The 17,539-nt window shown below is 35.1% G+C and overlaps 3 protein-coding genes across 4 annotated transcripts in view; 1 reads left to right on the top strand and 2 right to left on the bottom strand.

Moving 5' to 3' along the window:
* Positions 1-1,766: 1,766 nt before the first annotated feature.
* LOC111415940 (sidestep IV) overlaps positions 1,767-17,539 on the bottom strand; it is a 213,123-nt gene continuing 197,350 nt past the window's right edge. The window contains exons 11-15 of one of the 2 annotated variants that reach the window (XM_023047842.2): positions 10,860-11,162; positions 2,900-2,923; positions 2,390-2,698; positions 2,192-2,328; positions 1,767-2,084 (exon numbers count right to left, since the gene is read on the bottom strand). In XM_023047842.2, coding sequence (XP_022903610.1) covers positions 1,950-2,084; positions 2,192-2,328; positions 2,390-2,698; positions 2,900-2,923; positions 10,860-11,162 — 908 coding nt within the window. In that variant the 3' untranslated portion in view covers positions 1,767-1,949. The remainder of the gene's footprint in view (positions 2,085-2,191; positions 2,329-2,389; positions 2,699-2,899; positions 2,924-10,859; positions 11,163-17,539) is intronic. The other variant, XM_023047843.2, reaches the window with a different exon arrangement.
* LOC111419893 (uncharacterized) lies at positions 13,478-16,033 on the top strand. The gene is made up of 2 exons (XM_071197214.1): positions 13,478-14,032; positions 15,068-16,033. Exons 1-2 carry the CDS (start codon positions 13,557-13,559, stop codon positions 15,972-15,974), a joined length of 1,383 nt encoding a protein of 460 aa, XP_071053315.1. The 5' UTR covers positions 13,478-13,556; the 3' UTR covers positions 15,975-16,033.
* LOC111419894 (uncharacterized) lies at positions 14,034-16,495 on the bottom strand. Its single transcript, XM_071197215.1, has 3 exons — positions 16,039-16,495; positions 14,856-15,015; positions 14,034-14,693 (listed from the first exon to the last, which is right to left on the bottom strand). Exons 1-3 carry the CDS (start codon positions 16,187-16,189, stop codon positions 14,072-14,074), a joined length of 933 nt encoding a protein of 310 aa, XP_071053316.1. The 5' UTR covers positions 16,190-16,495; the 3' UTR covers positions 14,034-14,071.

The following is a 17,539-nucleotide window of genomic DNA, read 5'->3' as shown; positions in this document are numbered from 1 at the left end:
TTGAACTGTTGCACTTCTTGATCACTCATTTTCTGAACATACTGAGAAGAAACATTTTCAACGCTTCTATTTTCGGATCCTTGACAACGTTCTGCTCCTTGGTCGACGTTGCGGCGTTTTACTTTTCAAATATTGTAGGAATGCTATGTCTACAGCGTCGTTGTTTACATAATGTACATATTGTACATAATGCTTATTCTTTGCTCTACGAGGTGTAGAACACAGTTGGAGTTGAGTTGGTTGATGATGATGGTTGTACTATAAGGGGGGATGGTGAGGGAGCTTCTGATTTCAAATCATCCACAATGCTTTCATCATCTACGTGTAGTCCTTCTTCTTCCTGCACTTGTGGTAGGGGCGGCGGATTTCCTGAAGGCTTCCCCAATGCCTTGATGTAAGGAATTGTAAACTGCATTGCGTCTGAAAAATAGTGGACACACAATTTTGTATTCCTAAAATTAGAATAAAGAAAATACTGGAAACTCAAATTACTAGGACTCAAAGAGAAGTGACAAAGTAAACTGGTAATTCGCATCACTGATCAGTTCCTTTTCACTAACTCCGTGTGCCAACGACCTTAGACTCTATTTTATTCAAAGCAGGAATTTCTTGATTGGTAGTATATGTATAGTTTAATGTTATTATGTTTTATTTTTAAAGTCCAAGTGATTGATATAAATGTTATTAAAATCATAGATTTATGGTTTAATCCTATTTTGTATTCTATGTGTTTGAAACACCTGTATTGTATGCTTTTAAGAAAATTAGTTATTTTTTGCTAATAATCTAAAGACTAGGGTAAACGTGTCATTATTTTAGCATCCGCTTCTAAAGAATCGGTGAAAGAACGGTATAATTTAGGTGGAACGACGCGTCGTCGCCGACGCCGCCGGTGCTATAACCAATTTCAAGAGGAATTTAATTTTTTTATTCGTCGGCTTTGGAAGTCCGGACGACCGATTAGGAGGGCTTAGCCTGGTCGCTTTGTATTTTCCCCGTGTACACGGAATCTCCCTCCAAAGCGACCGTCCATCCGCTCGATTTTTTTTTACTTTTTACCTCGTTTTAATTAAGTTTTTTAGGTAAGTCTTCCATAACGAGTAGTCAGGTCGATCGTACAAGTTTTTAAAACATTTTTGTCTTATTACTTAAATCCAGCGTTATATTTTCAAAAGAAAATAAAATTTATTCAGCCAACTCGTGTTACATAATATGTTACCCTACATTTTCACTTCGTCATGTAAAATTGCTTCCATATTTCAGGTTGTCAACGACTTATGAAATAGTAACGGTGTGTGGTGTTAACTTTTCACTTTTTATTTTTCCACTAAATTTGTTTTTGTTGATTTAAATAATTTAATCAGGATACCGACAAAAAGTTCGGTGCAAAAATTGTTTTTATGTATAAAATTAAAATGATTTTTGCTATCAAAACTGATTAGATGTCCTTGGCGAGAATGATAAATGGACATCAACAAGGAATTTTTTGGTTCCGTCGACCTAGAATCGGCTTTATTCTATTAATTCATTACGCTGTCAGGTGGTATCAGCGACGTCCTCTAAACTGTCTACCCTGTCTACACTAACACCCGCCGTTCACTGAAACTGACGTCGATGTTTGACTGAAATCCTGTAGCCACGAGTGCGAACGTTCCTAAATTGAATCTCCGCTCTCCGATAAAAAATTTTATCCCATCGCAAAACGGACAATGAATCTGTCATTTACAGTTAGCCACTAAAAGGTAGTATTAACACACAACAAGAAATTGTTTTGAAATTTTTTATTAAAAACAGACAGAAATGAACATGAAACATTTTTCTCTTTGAATTGAATCTGTCACAAAACCTCTTATTAGATCTTGTTTATTAGTTTCCTCTTAATATGTAATCCTTAAATACATCAATATTTATACATCATAAAAACGGCCACGTTCGTTTTTTTTTCTCGCTTAAATGCAACTTTCTTGTATTCGGTTTGATGTTGTGACAACTTCAGGACCTCTGTACTTGTGCGTGAGGGTGTGCGATCCTGGAATCGTTGCCACTACAGGGACCCTCGTCGTCCTTTGCAGACTTCGGTACACCTAAACAAGCAAGAGGGTGGGATTTCAAGGCTATTGAAACAACACACTTAAGGGTTTAGGCCGCAGGGGAGCAAAAACAACGTTAAATTGTAGTTTTTTAAACTTGCCGTTTGATTAGGTATATGAGATTCTTTGGTTACATGTCGAAAATCGTATTCATCCGCTTCATCTTCGTTGTCTTCATCTAATCTTGTGTGAGCGGGTTCGTATGTTTTCATATATCCTCCTTGGATTGTTCTTCTTTCTGTAAATATATAACAAAGTTTCAATCTTGTAGGAAAAATTAATGTTTTGGTTATGTTTACCATATTGATTTTTTATAATATCGGGATCAGATGGTTCTTGTGAAGGGCCATTCCTCAAGGGTTGTGTTAATGTTGCATCGCAAATCGAAGGACTTCTAAGCCCTGTAACGGAACCATCCCGAATCAAATCATCCGCTGGAATTACCTCCAAGGGGACGTGTTTGTTTCCATTATCGGGGCGGTGACACGGTCTTTGGTAATGGCGTCTGCAAAGGGCTGCTAACACTAAACAGACAGTTGCACCCAAGACACCCGCAGTTCCCAAAAGACCAAGAATTAGTGGGCTAACAGGCATACTGGCAGTTGTACCTAAAAAGAGCGTTACAACATTAGTTATATTTACTAAAATAAAATTAACGATTAAAGCATAACACTTGAGCTAATACAAACAAGAAATTTTGGTGCTATTAAGATTATATCTAAAATTCGTGAGTTCTATAGGCATAGATGTTAGATTCGGAGATAAATGCAAATAAGCACATCAAACGTTTATACAATTTCGATACGTACTATCTGAGCTCTGCCAATTGTGAACTGGAAAATATAAGAATGAATTACTACCATATCACTAACACCTATGCGAAGTTAGCCCCCAATTTATCTAGTCCCTATTAGAGAGTATTGCGCCATGTCTAGTATTTTGATTATAACAAAATAACCTTTCAAACGATTTTCATGAACAACACCTTATTCGAAAGCTTAATCTTTGGCCAATACAAAAGTAGAAATGTCCGATTCGAATTGGCGAAATAAAACGTCAAAATATTGCCAAAGTACACAAAATGACCGTTTTAGGTGGTCATAACTCGTAAACCAGCATGTACTCGATTATCAACATCTATACGTAATTCCATTCGTCATAGTTACTTCTATCGAAGTTATAAAATACTCGATCTCAACTCTTTTCCGTTATATTTGTGTCAGCCATCAAAATGGGAAATTCATCTAATTTTGACCTATTTGAAGTTTTCTCGATATTTATGCAACTGAGGGCTAAAATGTAAAAGAGCAATATTGTTAGGAATAAAATTTATTACGTTATTATTATGTATAATAATTACGTATTATTAAGTAAATTAAGTTGAGCGTATAAACACCGAACACGGTGTCATTTTGAGGGTTGTACAAGGTTTAGGGGAAAGAATGGAGACCGTACATTTAATCATTTCGATAGACGAAACTATTTCGATATAGATCTTGATAGTGGAGTACATAATTTACGAGTTATGACCACCTAAAGAACGTAATTTTTGTGTCACTTTCGTGTATTCTCATAATATTTTGGCATTTTAGCGGAAATTAAAAGAGATTTCGAATCCCACTTTCGTATACGCCAAGGATTAAGCTTTCGAATGAGATATTGTTAGTCAAAATCGGGTGAGAGTTTCTATTGTTACAATCAAAATACTGTACATGTAAAATCCTATCTAATTGGGGGCTAACTTCGTATAGGTATGTTTTTTGACACAAAACAAACTTCAATCAATCAATAAATTCATTAATTTTAATTAGTAGTGTATTGTTTTATAAACATAAACGTAAAATATTGACATAATCTAATTAAAATTTATTGGATATGATGTTCGACGATAGACGAAGAAGTAGCGTTTATGATCGTAGAAAAACAGAGCCGATGATAACGTTTCACCCAGACAATTCAGAACCAACAGACGGCGAATTCAATGATATCTTCGACTACAACAATAAGTCAACTCCGTGGTTCATCCTAATGCTTTTCTTAAGCTCGTTGCCCACGTTTTGTTTGGAAGCAGAAAGAGCAGCCCAGTTGATTTCAAAAAACATCGAAGGAAATTGTATGTTTCCCAAACTATTGGCGAATAATTGGACCATGCAAATGATCGCGAACTTTACCTTACCACGGAACGCAAAGTTTTGTATGTATCTTGATTTTGATTATGATAATATCAGCGAACAGAGCTATATTGAAGCGATGGAAATGAAAAAGAAACTGAAGAAATTGCCACAAATTAAATATTGTGCTCTGAATTTAACTCATGATTTGGGTTGGAAGAGAACTAATTTTTTGAGAACTTGTGCCAGCCTGAAGTTTAAGACTTCTGCAATGACATATCGTATAATTGGAGAAATAATTAGTTTTTTTATTGGAGCTATTGTTAGCGATTTGTGGGGTCGCAAAACTGGGTTATATCTTTTTTATCCTGCATTAATAATCGGGTTAATTTTGGTATTAATTGCAAAGCATTACTACGTTTTATGCATAGGATATTTTTTGGAAGGATGTGGTTATGCATCTTGGTCATTATTAACTTATATTTTATTCGTCGAATTGTGTAATCCCGCCGTTAGAGGAATTTGTTTGTTATATTTATCAAGTTTTGGAATACTAGGAAAAGTGTATGGATATTATATAAAATATTATACGACCAGCTACTTTAGCGCCAATCTATTTTGTTCCCTTCCAAGCATCAGTTTGATTTTTTATTTATATTATGTCCCCGAATCACCACGATGGTTACTGAGCTACGGTAGAAAGAGGAAAGCGTGGAAATTTCTGGAGAATTTACACGTTGATATATCAGAATATTCGTTTTTACAACGTATATCATTGTCGAAAATGACGATTATTATTGATAATATGCAATTATTATTTCAAACAAAAAAGTATCTTCGTGCTATTCTTGGTATTGGGTTATTATTTTGTATTGAAACCGTGCTGTTAGAGGAGAAAACGTCGTACATTCGCGTAAAGCAACTGCGAATACCTTCCTATCGAATGATGATCCTATTGGGTGATATATTTAGCTTTTTCAACACGTTACCACCGTTTATATTATTTGGACGATACGTCGCAATTTTCGCAATGCATTGCACTGCGATTATATACTTGTTAACCAGTATTTTAATTAGTGAAGTTGAAACTTGGTTTGTTCTGAACCTTTTAACCGTTGTTGCATTATCATCTATACATTTTGTAATTCATCTTTATTGTTGCGAACTCATGCCTACATGCGCTAGAGCCACTGCTGTAGGATTAACATGGATTATTGGGGGTATAACACGTTATCTGCTGCGATTTATTTTTGAAGCTATTGTTGGCGATGAGTTACTATCAGCGAATAATATGAATGCACATAATTATACCCTTTTTGCTATAGGTCTTTTGGGTCTCGCGGTCATTTTCATCGTGCCATATTATCGGGTGTATCATTTACCTGACTTTAAACGATACAGAAATATTGTCGAAACTTAGATATTTTTAATATATTTTAGCTCAATCAATAATTTGTATATTAGAAAAATAAAATGTAATAGCAACAGCAATACTTATTATAAATGAGGTTGTAAATTCTAAAGCACTTAAATAAAGACAACTTAAATAATCTAAACAGTAAAGCTTTATTATAATCGTTTTCAATAATAATCGATTTGATTTCATGGTTTTCTTCTTAAAAAAACAGCAGATATGTAAAATTTCGCATTTTTGATTTATAAATTTGAGAATTTTTTACTTAACAACTTTTTCCTGAAAATTTCAATATCTGATAGTTTTTATATCACATGAGAAACTAGGATCTTTAAGCTTCAACTTAACATACATATCACATTCTTAAAAGTACAATCAACGTGATGTGTTGAATATTTCGTATTACTTTTGATTTATAAATTTGAGAATTACTTCTTCAATAATTTTTTTCTGGAAATTTTAATAATATTACCTTATAGTTTTTATATCGTTCATTACCTATACATCATGGTGGCGCTTTTTGTTTTAGAAAAGCCCGGTTTCCTGAATTAAATGAGTACTTTAATGAAATCGAACTCATCAGAACTCGCTGAAACGTCGCTGTTCCAATTTTTTATAACTATGTACTGCTATACGTGAATTTGTAACTTTAAAACGCAAAGCTATCAAGGGTTTTCCTACTTGGTTTTCATATAATACCATTAAGGTAATTCGAGAGAAAAGGAAGGCGCACTGTAAATGTAAACGTTTTGGCAACCGACTTTCAGTGATACAATAAAGTCTACATACAGCCCGGAAAATGATAATATCTCAGCTCCCCGAAACGTAATTCAATGAAATTTTTTAACAAAACATGTAAGAAGTCCATATTATTTCCATATTTTACATAAAAACTGTATAAGTTATTATTAATCAAGGGGAACACAAAACATAATCATATCTTTAACTCAAAAAAGTCTACATACAGTCCTAAAAAAAGTGGCCGTTATAGCTCAATAAAAATATACAACTATCTAGCGCTGAATATCAAATAAAACTAGACTAACACTAGCGCTAGACTTAGAACTAAAAACATTCCGTTTAGCCGTGCGTCTCGTAAAACGGCTAAATCTGAATGTTCTTATTTTTAGGTGTAATGTTAGATCTAGAGACAGTGGTAAGTAGCGTAGTTAGCATAAGATATTATTATGTTGCATATTTTTATTGAACTAAAACTAGAACTAACACTAGACTTTCTAGATTTAACTAGATACTTTCTAGTTCTAGGGTTAGTTCTAGTTTTACACTATCACTAGAACTAACACAAGACCTAGAACTAGAATAATTCGGGTTTAGCAGTCTTGAGAGACGTGCGGCTAAGCCCGAATGTTTCTAGTTCTCGGTCTAGTGTTAGTTCTAGTTTTGCACTAGTACTATCACTAGAACTAACACAAGGCCTAGAACTAGAATAATTCGGGTTTAGCAGTCTTGAGAGGCGTGCGGCTAAGCCCGTATGTTTCTAGTTCTAGGTCTAATGTTAGTTCTAGTTTTGCACTAGCACTATCACCAGAACTAACACAAGGCCTAGAACTAGAATAATTCGGGTTTAGCAGTCTTGAGAGACGTGCGGCTAAACCCGAATGTTTCTAGTTCTAGGTCTAGTGTTAGTTCTAGTTTTACACTAGCACTATCACTAGAGCTAACACAAGACCTAGAACTAGAATAATTCGGGTTTAGCCGTCTTGAGAGACGTGCAGCTAAACCCGAATGTTTCTAGTTCTCGGTCTAGTGTTAGTTCTAGTTTTGCACTAACACTATCACTAGAACTAATAATAATTCGGGTTTAGCCGTCTTGAGAGACGTGCGGCTAAACCCGAATGTTTCTAGTTCTAGGTCTAATGTTAGTTCTAGAGACAGTGGTAAGTAGCGCTAGTTAGCATAAGATATCACTATGTTGTATATTTTTATTGAATTAAAACTAGAACTATCACTACAGCTAACACAAGACCTAGAACTAGAATAATTTGGGTTTAGCCGTCTTAAGAGACGTGCGGCTAAACCCGAATGTTTCTAGTTCTAGATTTAGTGTTAGTTCTAGTTTTGCACTGTCACTAGAACTAACACAAGACCTAGAACTAGAATAATTCGGGTTTAGCCGTCTTGAGAGACGTGCGACTAAATCTACTGCTGTAGCCTTCACTTCGTAGCTCAAGTCGAACTGTTTCGACTTTGTATTAAAGTAATATAGATTTCTAATATCCTTCGTTTAAAAAATTCATTGAATTACATTTCAGGAGGTGAGATATTATCATTTTCTGGGGTGTATGTAGACTTTATTGTATCACTGTAACTACCTCACCATCGTAATTACATGGAGTATGTTAGAAGAGCTGACCTAAGGTATTTTGGGCTTTTACTGAGTCTAAGAAGCGTGAGGATGTTATTCCTTCTACGATGTGATGGAATGGAATTGTTGTCGGTGACGGTGTCGGAGTATGCTCATTGTTCGCTGTTTCGCAGTTTGACAGAATTGAGGTTGAGGAGGCCCTGCTGGGCATCAGGGTTACAGATAGTATTGGTACTGATGGTATTCCATCAATTTTAATCAAGGAATGTTCACGCTCTCTGTTCCTTCCTTTAACTATTTTATTTAATGCTTCATTAATAATGGGTGTCTTTAATTGTGTCTTTAATAATAGAAGTGGGCTTTTATTCTTCCCATTTGTAAATCTGGGTGTTATATCTGATTACCGCCCCATATCTATTTTGATAGTATTTGGGAGTGTTTGAGAAAGTACTTCATGCAAGTCAATTCTTTACCCTTAAGTCTAAACTCAATGGTAAACAACATGGTTGTTATGGCTAACTTGCTTGAATATACCCAGTATATTTTATCTTCTCCGGATGATTCTTGTCAAGTTGATTCAGTTTATACGGATTTTAGTAAAGCTTTCGACCGGGTGGATCACAACTTACTTATGTTTAAACTAATGAAGTTTGGTGTTTAGGGGAAACTTCTGCAATGGCTTGCTTCCTATCTGAAGGAGAGATGCCAGATTGTTTCGGTTAATGGTTTCTTTTTCTAATCTTGTGTCAGTTCCTTCTGCTGTTCCCCAGGGTAGCCATCTGGGTCCTTTACTGTTAATAATAATATTTATGTTAACGACATATTTGATGTCGTTAATTATGCCCCATGTTTATTTCTTGATTGTTTTAGACTGCATCTGACTTAAATAATCTACATGTTTTTTGATTAAATAATCGCCTTTCATAAAACTTATCAAAATGTAATATTATTTTCTTTTCTAGGAGGGTGAACACAATCCATTAACCGAAACAATCTGGCATCTCTCCTTCAGAGATATTCACGGTAGCTTTTTCTAACATTGATGCACACTTAACTTTTGCAGCGTCGTTTGGAATCCTCAGTATCACTCGTATAAATCTAGGATTGAGCGTATACAAACTAAATGTCTAAAATACCTTTGTTTTAATTTTTCGTTTAATACATTGATTACGAATCAACTTGCACTTCTTTTCGTATGTTAACCCTCAGCCAGCGTCGCTTTTGTGGGGATACGTTATATTTTTATAAACTTTTGAACAAGTGTTCAATGTTCATGTTCCTCCGAGATTACTTCGCTTTGACTTTCAATTTATGACACCTACTCCTAGAACCAATGCCCGTCAACTATCCTTTATTGAGAATGGCAAGATCCGTAAGTCGTGTTAACATAGATCTGTTTCAGTATTCTTTCTATGCATTTAAAAAACTGCTTTTTGCTGCAGTTGGTGTGTTGCCTCGAGCGTTCATTTGATATGTGATATATTTATAGGACCTACACTTAGTTTTAAGTTTTTCCTTTCCACATTTGTAGCATTAATTATTGTTATTGCAATTTGTTTGATTGTTTGTGGTACAGTGTTATTGGGTTCTACCTGTTTCTGTACCCACATGAGATAAATAAAAGTAAAAAAAAGAAAAATTAAATCAAATATCATAACATAAACTGCAATCTTTAGGCTTCCATTTAACATACATATCATATCATGATTCATAAAAACACAGTCGATATGATTTTATCATCATATACATACATATCAGTTTTTCAGTGGTATATTGTCAAACATCCGACGAACAAAAACTGTTCGTCGGATGACGAACTGATTTTTTTAATTTACTAAATGTTGAAGGAGCTTCGTAGTGCCATTTAAGTAATTCAATGTTACTCCTTTAACACTCTCCTTATTGATACTACTGCAGTTGACATTGCAGCTGCTCACTTTTCATACAACACCAAGCTTGTTTCTGTACTGAAGTCTGTAATCAGATGATTTTCGTTTCCGTTTTCATCGAATGATTTCCTAAAAGTATGCGGTTTTGTCCAGTTAATAAAACAGTTCTGTAGATTCGCGCTTTTTAAAAATTTCATGAAAAATTCATAAAGAGGTCTTACAGAAATTAATTCATAGAGCAAGATATAAGAAAGTTTATAATGATATCTAATAATCGTTGGAATGTAATCAGTTTTAATTAAATTTTGATTAGCCGTACATATTAAATTATACATTTCCTAATATGAAGCTTTTAAATGATTTTAGAATGTTGGTTAAACTAACTATAAAATAAGTCGAGTTTTGTTTAATTCAGTAAATTTTAATATCATCCATTATGAACGTATATAAAAAAAGTGGCGTGTACCCCCCAACTGGATTACCATATATTCCGATTGGCTCTTCATGTAAAATTCATCTTTGAAAATGGAAAAGCTCGCTTCTAAAGCTAGCGTCGGAACAGTAATTTTTTGTCGAGCTTCCAGAAATGGCGATTGGGTTAATAATAAGCGGCGAAATCGGGTAGGTAAAAAGGAAAAAGGAACAAAGACTTGCAATCAGCACGTCGGTAACCGGCTCGTCGCCCGTTCACGGAAAATAGTGGAAAATTTCCATTGAACGATTCTCGGAATTGACCATAGGCGATTGCGTATTGTCGACTGTGAATTTGGTCGACAAAATCGGGTAACTTTTACCGTTTCGGTATTTCGAACTCATCAATAAAAAAAAAGTGTTGTAAACGCGATTTCGGAAAATCCAAATATTAAATAATCTATAAGATAAAGTTTCTTTAATATCTTTAATTTCTGAAATTTCCTGTAGGGTACACGGTGGGTTTATAGTTTACGATGACGCATAAAAGATTCATCTCACAGGGGAGCTTAGGGACTAATTCATTACGGCAGTAAAAGGTCTTTATCATATCCTTACCTGTATACTTGGCGACACCCTTGAAAGTTACGGCATCTAAGATGGCGGGATCACTCCTGCCTTTTGCGTTTACGGAATATAGCATTATCCTGTAGCTTGCTCCAGGTTCTAACCCATCTGCGTAAAAGTGCGGTGGTGTTCTATCTGTAGTCACGTTCAAACTGGAACGTAGCGAGGGTAATTCCAGAACTTCCATCAAGAATCCCTGGGGAAGACCTCCATCGAAGTTTTCTGTGCATTCTACTTGAAGGGAATCGGAGGTTTGGTTCATCATAGAGCAGTTTAACAGTGGAAATGGTTTTCCTTAAAAAAAAGGTAAACGTAAGTTTTCTCGGCGTGTAAATGTAATGCTGCTATAGGTTAAAATGTCATTAAAAGTCAGAATGAGCTATGAAGTTTCTTTTAAGTATTTGTGCTTGCTTCCGTCGGTGCTATCATTACGGGTCTATTGTCGGATTCCGCAACCGCTGGCGCAGTAAAATTATTCGTATTCTCCTACAGCTTCGGTTCCTCGTTCCTGAAACCGCAGAGAGAATTGCAGCGGTTTTGTGTTCCCAATGGATTCAAGATGGTAGAACGTTATCATATTAGATTAAGGCATTTGACAGAAATTTTAAAACTGAATTCGTATTTTATTACACTTTATTGTGTAGATTCTACACAATGCTCTACACTGTAGAGCATGTAGTTTCATATGTCGTAAGAGCAATTTTGCGTGGAAAAAAGCAGTCACATATGGTTGGTGGCCCACTAAAGTGGGGTTGAAGTCATCGAACTTTCAGTTTACCACAACTGATGATAAATGTGGCGCACGTGAGCAAAGCGTTCGATACTTTAATAAGAAAAATAGAACAAGTCGTTGCCGCAATGTCACACGTCGTTTCGAAATTTGCAGTTACCTGCAATAATTACGTCCTAGTACTGTATTTAGAACATCGTTCTATTGCACCAATTTTATTTAACTTATGTGAAATCGATTACAAAATTACGTATACCTAAATTTCTCACGCTATATCAGGAATCCCGCATGAATAATGTACTTTGGACGACCACGTCACACACGGTCGAAAGCGATTAAAATTTAAACTGCAAACGACGGCACCATTAGTCTAACGTACTATAATAAACAACCCTCAGTAAAACATCGAACACTTAACGTTAAATTTTCCGCACGATCTCGTTAAATGATGCGCTTATCGGCACAGTTTCTATACACTCCTTGTTTGCTTCACTTTTCGGCCAATTTCCTCCAAACCTAACCGAAGGCGTGGGCGTTATTTGTCAATAAGTGAGCAAACTCTCAAACATTTCGAAGCTATTTTATATTATATCGATCGATATACCCAAATGTAGTTAAGGGTAATAAAGCGTCATCCAAAGTTTTATATTGAACTTTTGCACGAAAAGACAGAGTGCCCATTATGTATGGAATATAGTATACATCTCGATAACTAATCGATTTTATAAACAGCATTCAATTGTTTTTATTTTAGAAAACAAATGAGCAACGAATAAAACTTGAATTTTTTAAATAGCGATCGTCAAGTACTTCGAATTATTACAGTAAATTAAATCTAAATTCTGAGTGATCTGGAAGAAATTGATGCAGCTTTTATTTTGTATGTAGATTTAATGTATGGTAATACTTCGAGTTAATTAACGATCTCGGATATCTAGATTAATGTTATTTGTGCAAATACACAAAAGAGATTTACGTCATACTAAGATTTTACGTTATCGAAATGACAAAAAAAGTCTCTATCAAATGAGCATAGCGAAATGGTACATTGCTAATTAAAAAAATTCAAGTGTTATTCGTTACTCATTTGTTTTCTGAAATAAAAACAATTGAATGCTGTCTTCTTATGACAAATAAAATGTTAAACAACTTTTATATAAAAAGTTTTTTTATAAAGTCGATAGTTATCGAAATGTGTACTATATTCCATACATAACGGGCACCTGTATTATAATGTTTGGAAGTACATTTCATGTCTATATTTTAATATTCAAAGTGTTTTTTTCTTCAAACGTCATTAAATGACAACTTTGTTGTCGTGTTTACTCGCGGTAGAAGTAAGTCATTGTTGCATAACGACGGTTGGTAAGATCAACATAGCAAAAAAGTACTTCAGCGTTATGGCGCTAAAGTAAATTTCACTTTAGCGCCATAGCGCTGAAGCACATGTCACTTTAGCGCCGTATTGGAAACTATTTTCTATTACCTTCTTCGCGATATCGTTAATTTCGGACGACATTTTGTACAAAATAAATTTAACTAACAGTTAAAAGTTAAAATTCGCGCAAAACTGTTTACTTTTTTTTATTGGTTGTCAAATTTACGTCGTCGTTGCTAACGTTATTTTGTCATGACGTCCTTCGATTTCTCATTAATACATAATAAGTTAATTGTCATTTTATTAAATTTATTAAAATTTATATTGCAATTATTTGCAACGTTTGAAGAAAAAATACTATGTTTTATTCGGAAGAGAAGCAGATTCGTTTGTGGCTGGTCCGTCATTGCCGGACGAACGAAGTGAGTCCGGCAAACTGTCGGACACGCCACAATTTTAACGGCTCATCTGTCATTAGCGACTCACTGCGTTCGTCGCTAAAGGCGCGTTTTCCTCCACGGTCGCTAGTCGCTGGCGACTACGACTGAGTAGCTACGACTCATTCGCTATTACTCATACAATGCTTATCAATATGTTTGTTTTCCTAGCGACGACTCGGTCGCTAGTCGCCGGCGACTGCCGCCGACGGTTGAGTAGCTACGACTTATTCGCTGACGAATTTCTGTTTATTGTGTGTTTTCCTAGACTCACGACAAGACGTGTAAAAATGAACGTATGTCAAAGAAATTTAATAAAAATGTTGTTAAATTATCAAGAAGAAGAGGAAAATTTACTCCTTTCTTTAGTTTTCGAAAGTGAAAAGAAAAGGAAAAAGATATTACCCATGTTTAAAAACCGAAGATTAGAAGGATATCAATCAATATTAGTGAAAAATCATTTAATAGACAACGAACTAAAGTTTAAAGAATTTTTTCGTATAACTCGTAATCAATTTAGTTATATATTGGAGCTCATCCAAGACGATATTACAATGAAACCTTACAACCGCGTCAAGCATCCAATATCACCAGGGGAAAAATTGGCATTAACACTAAGGTAAAATAAATTTTCTTTATTCCAGAACAAAATATTTTATTAACTATGTGAAAAAGAATTAAACAAATTTGCTATGTCAGCATTGGGCTGCGTATCCTGACACTGGTCCACATTATGTACATTTTGCTGCTCCCAATTTGAAGGAGACGGCAACGGTGTTGTACTGGTGCTAGAGTACTCATATGGGCTATCACAGCTCAGCTGTGGTGGTAGTGACCGCAGTAAATCCACTTCTGCGTCCGATACTATTTGATATAGTTTTCTTTTTATTTGTGCTCTTAGCAGAGGCGGAAATTGTTTTACAGTCAAGGCCAAGCTTTTAAAGAAGGTGTCAGTTTCATCGTCAGGTGTAGCTTGAGCCATATTCATCTGCGATATTATTGCAGCTCTTTCCAACCGGTTTTTTTTTAATGCTGATAACACCTCGCCTGCAAAAGTTGGCTTTCTTTTTTTTTGCTTAGGCTCACTGCATCCTGACGATATTGTTTCGTTTAAAGCTGGCGTAGGCCTTTCGTCACACAAATTTTCTATATCTACTTCATCATTATCATTATCATCATTCTTATCATTTTCTGTTGTATTTAATACCATAACAGTTTCTTCGGTGCCACCACTTTGCATGTCGTTATTTGATGTTTGCACACTGTTATTTGTTAACCCCCTACAACAGTAAAGATTAATTATTTTGTTTTCATAATCTATATCAGTCAAAAGTAAAAGCTATACAATATAAAAGTGTGTAATGTAAGTGTACGTGATGCACAGTATGTGAGAGTTTAGTATTGATCTTTTTGAATATTTGTTCAGTACGACGTATGGTTACCTTCTTTGGCGTTTGACACTATCTAAAAATGATAGTTGTTCCAAAATGGGATTTCGTTTCTTGCTTTTAGAAGCAGCACTGCCTGTTGGCATTTTTGTATTTTTTTTGTGTTTGAAATAATTATCTCGAAGATTCTTCCATCTCTTCTTACAAGATGCAACTTAAAAAAAAGTTAATATTTCATTACAATTTAACAATTTTGTTTTTTACAGGTTTCTTGCAACAGGGGAATCTTACAGATCCTTATCATTTGCATATCGAATATCCCACAGCTACATTAGCGTGTTTATACCAATCGTCTTACAAACTTTATGTAAGAAACTAATGCCAATTTTACTTCCACCACCTTCAGAAATGGATTTGAAACAAAAGGCAGAAGAGTTTTGGAATCGTTGGAACTTTCCCAACGTTATAGCTGGCATTGACGGAAAACATGTGCGAGTTATGGCTCCAGATAACAGCGGCTCACTTTTTTTTAATTATAAAAACTATTTTTCCATAGTGCTGTTGGCTCTTGTTGATGCTAATTACAAGTTCCTATACGTAGACATTGGATCATATGGAAAAGAAGGTGACGCAGGAATTTTTGCCAAATCTAAGATTGGGAAACAAATTTACGGCGATAAGTTCAATTTCCCCTTACCTGCGTTACTTCCCCGTTCCAAAAACACTATTCTACCGTATGTGATTCTTGGAGATGATGCATTTAAGTTAGACAAACATGTAATGAAACCTTACCCAAAAAAGCAAATTTTCGAGGATCCAAAGAAAACAATTTTTAATTACCGACTGTCTCGGGCTAGAAGGGTCACAGAAAATGCTTTTGGTATACTTTGTCATGTATTTAGAATATTCTTTTCTCCTATAAATGTGAAACCCAATACTGTTGATCTGATTGTTCTTACCTGTTGTTGTCTACATAACATGTTGCGTACCGAATACATACTAAATAATCCAAAAAAAACAAATTTAGAAGAAAACCTTTTTTCTCTTCCGACTGACAATATGATTCCTCTGAAAGGAACAGGGGGATTTGCTTGTGCAGAGGGGTTTCAAGTACGAAGTAGATTTACAGATTACTTTACAGGAGAAGGTGCTGTAAGCTGGCAGGACAGATAATTTTTATAATTTGTAATAGTCGACATTTCAATAGCAAAAAATATATTACTTTTAAAATACTTACCACTTTTATTTAATTGTTTCGCAATTTCCTGCCAAATAAATTCTTTTTTAGTCGTGTTAATATAATTTTTATTCTTCGCATCAAATATCTCAGCATGCTGAGATACTAAATGAACAAATTGTTCGTCTTCAACACTTGAAAAATCGTCCATGTTTTAAATTTTTCAAAAAAACACTACAGTAATTTTTTTTAATTCGCTGCGAAAGGGTCGCTTGTCTGCTCTCGAAGCAGTCACGCTACTGGTCGTCAATTCGCTTGCGAATGAGTTTTGGTAGTTACGACCGAGTCGTCGCTAGGAAAACAAATCATCATGATTCATAGCATCATGAGTCGTAGCTACTCGGTCGTAGTCGCCGGCGACTAGTGACCGTGGAGGAAAACGCGCCTTTAGCGAATGAGTCGTAGCTACTCGGTCGTAGTCGCCGGCGACTAGCGACCGTGGAGGAAAACGCGCCTTAAGCGACAGACCACGCCATAAAAAGCACTGCTTCTCTTCCATATAAAACAATATACTATTGTCAATAGCGAAGTCAAGCGACTTCGGCTCAATTGGAAAAAATCCATATAATTATAATTAATTAGACGAAATCTTCGATACTTCGCTCACAATGTAGCTGTGTTCGGTTGCAGGGAATCGTAATCACAAGCGACTCAGTTACACTCTCTTCATCGGTGTAGATTTAGCGTCTCGGCCGAAAGTCACCTCGGCAACTATCTCTTTAACGAAGTTAATTGTAGTATCTCGGCTACTTTTTCGATCAAAATCTAAAATATAATGGCTGGCCAAGAGATATCGGTTTATTTAGACAAAATGCTTGGCTGTGTTCGATTGCAGCCGAGGTGCTGCAATGTGTATTGTAGTATATTGTACTGCGATTGTAGTGCCTCGGCCGTAAATGACCTCGGTTCAACTCTCTTTAACGGTGTAGATGCAGACTTAACCCTTAACTGGTCCGGCTAAGTCAGGCGTAGTCTCAAGAACTATTTAATTTAATAGGTCAACAAAAATATACCTATGCAAATAAACCTAATATGTTATTCAGCACATACTATACACATTATGAATCCAAAAATATTATGGAAATGAACGTAATTAAAACACAACATAAAAAATGCTGTAAAAAAATTAACAATTTTCGCTTATATTATTAGTTATGTTCGTCTGGTGTAAGGTATGATTAATTGTATGTAGAAATAAATGTTATCGTGTTATCAGCAGGGTACGAGTAAGAAGGCTATTTAATAAGGTTACCATAACAAACAAACGAAGGGTTGTTGTTGCTAGGTTAGCATTAAGGTTACTATAAGAATAGCGTAACTAATTGTAATAAGAGACGCTGTAACGTCTTCATGACGTTATAGTAAATATAATCGTTAATTATTAAAACTTTTCTTTAGGATATCTTCCTAAAAAATTCAATAATAACATAAGTTATTATACAGGTATTAAACGAAGAGCAAATTAAAGGTAAATTAAAATTTGACGAAAATATCGTATTCC

Source organism: Onthophagus taurus, chromosome 7 (genome assembly GCF_036711975.1).
Source record: "Onthophagus taurus isolate NC chromosome 7, IU_Otau_3.0, whole genome shotgun sequence".
Taxonomy (NCBI): Eukaryota; Metazoa; Arthropoda; class Insecta; order Coleoptera; family Scarabaeidae; genus Onthophagus; species Onthophagus taurus.
Note: the sequence above shows the minus strand (reverse complement) of the source record. Positions and strands in the feature narration are given on the sequence as shown.

Excerpts from the sequence above, each read along its gene's own strand:
- LOC111419893 (XM_071197214.1), top strand. The coding sequence starts at position 13,557 with ATGCTTATCAATATGTTTGTTTTCCTAGCGACGACTCGGTCGCTAGTC. Across the intron at positions 14,033-15,067 it reads AAATTGGCATTAACACTAAG|GTTTCTTGCAACAGGGGAAT; the intron begins GTAAAATAAATT and ends TGTTTTTTACAG.
- LOC111419894 (XM_071197215.1), bottom strand. The coding sequence starts at position 16,189 with ATGGACGATTTTTCAAGTGTTGAAGACGAACAATTTGTTCATTTAGTA. Across the intron at positions 15,016-16,038 it reads GAAACAATTAAATAAAAGTG|TTGCATCTTGTAAGAAGAGA; the intron begins GTAAGTATTTTA and ends CTTTTTTTTAAG. Across the intron at positions 14,694-14,855 it reads AGTGTCAAACGCCAAAGAAG|GGGGTTAACAAATAACAGTG; the intron begins GTAACCATACGT and ends TTACTGTTGTAG.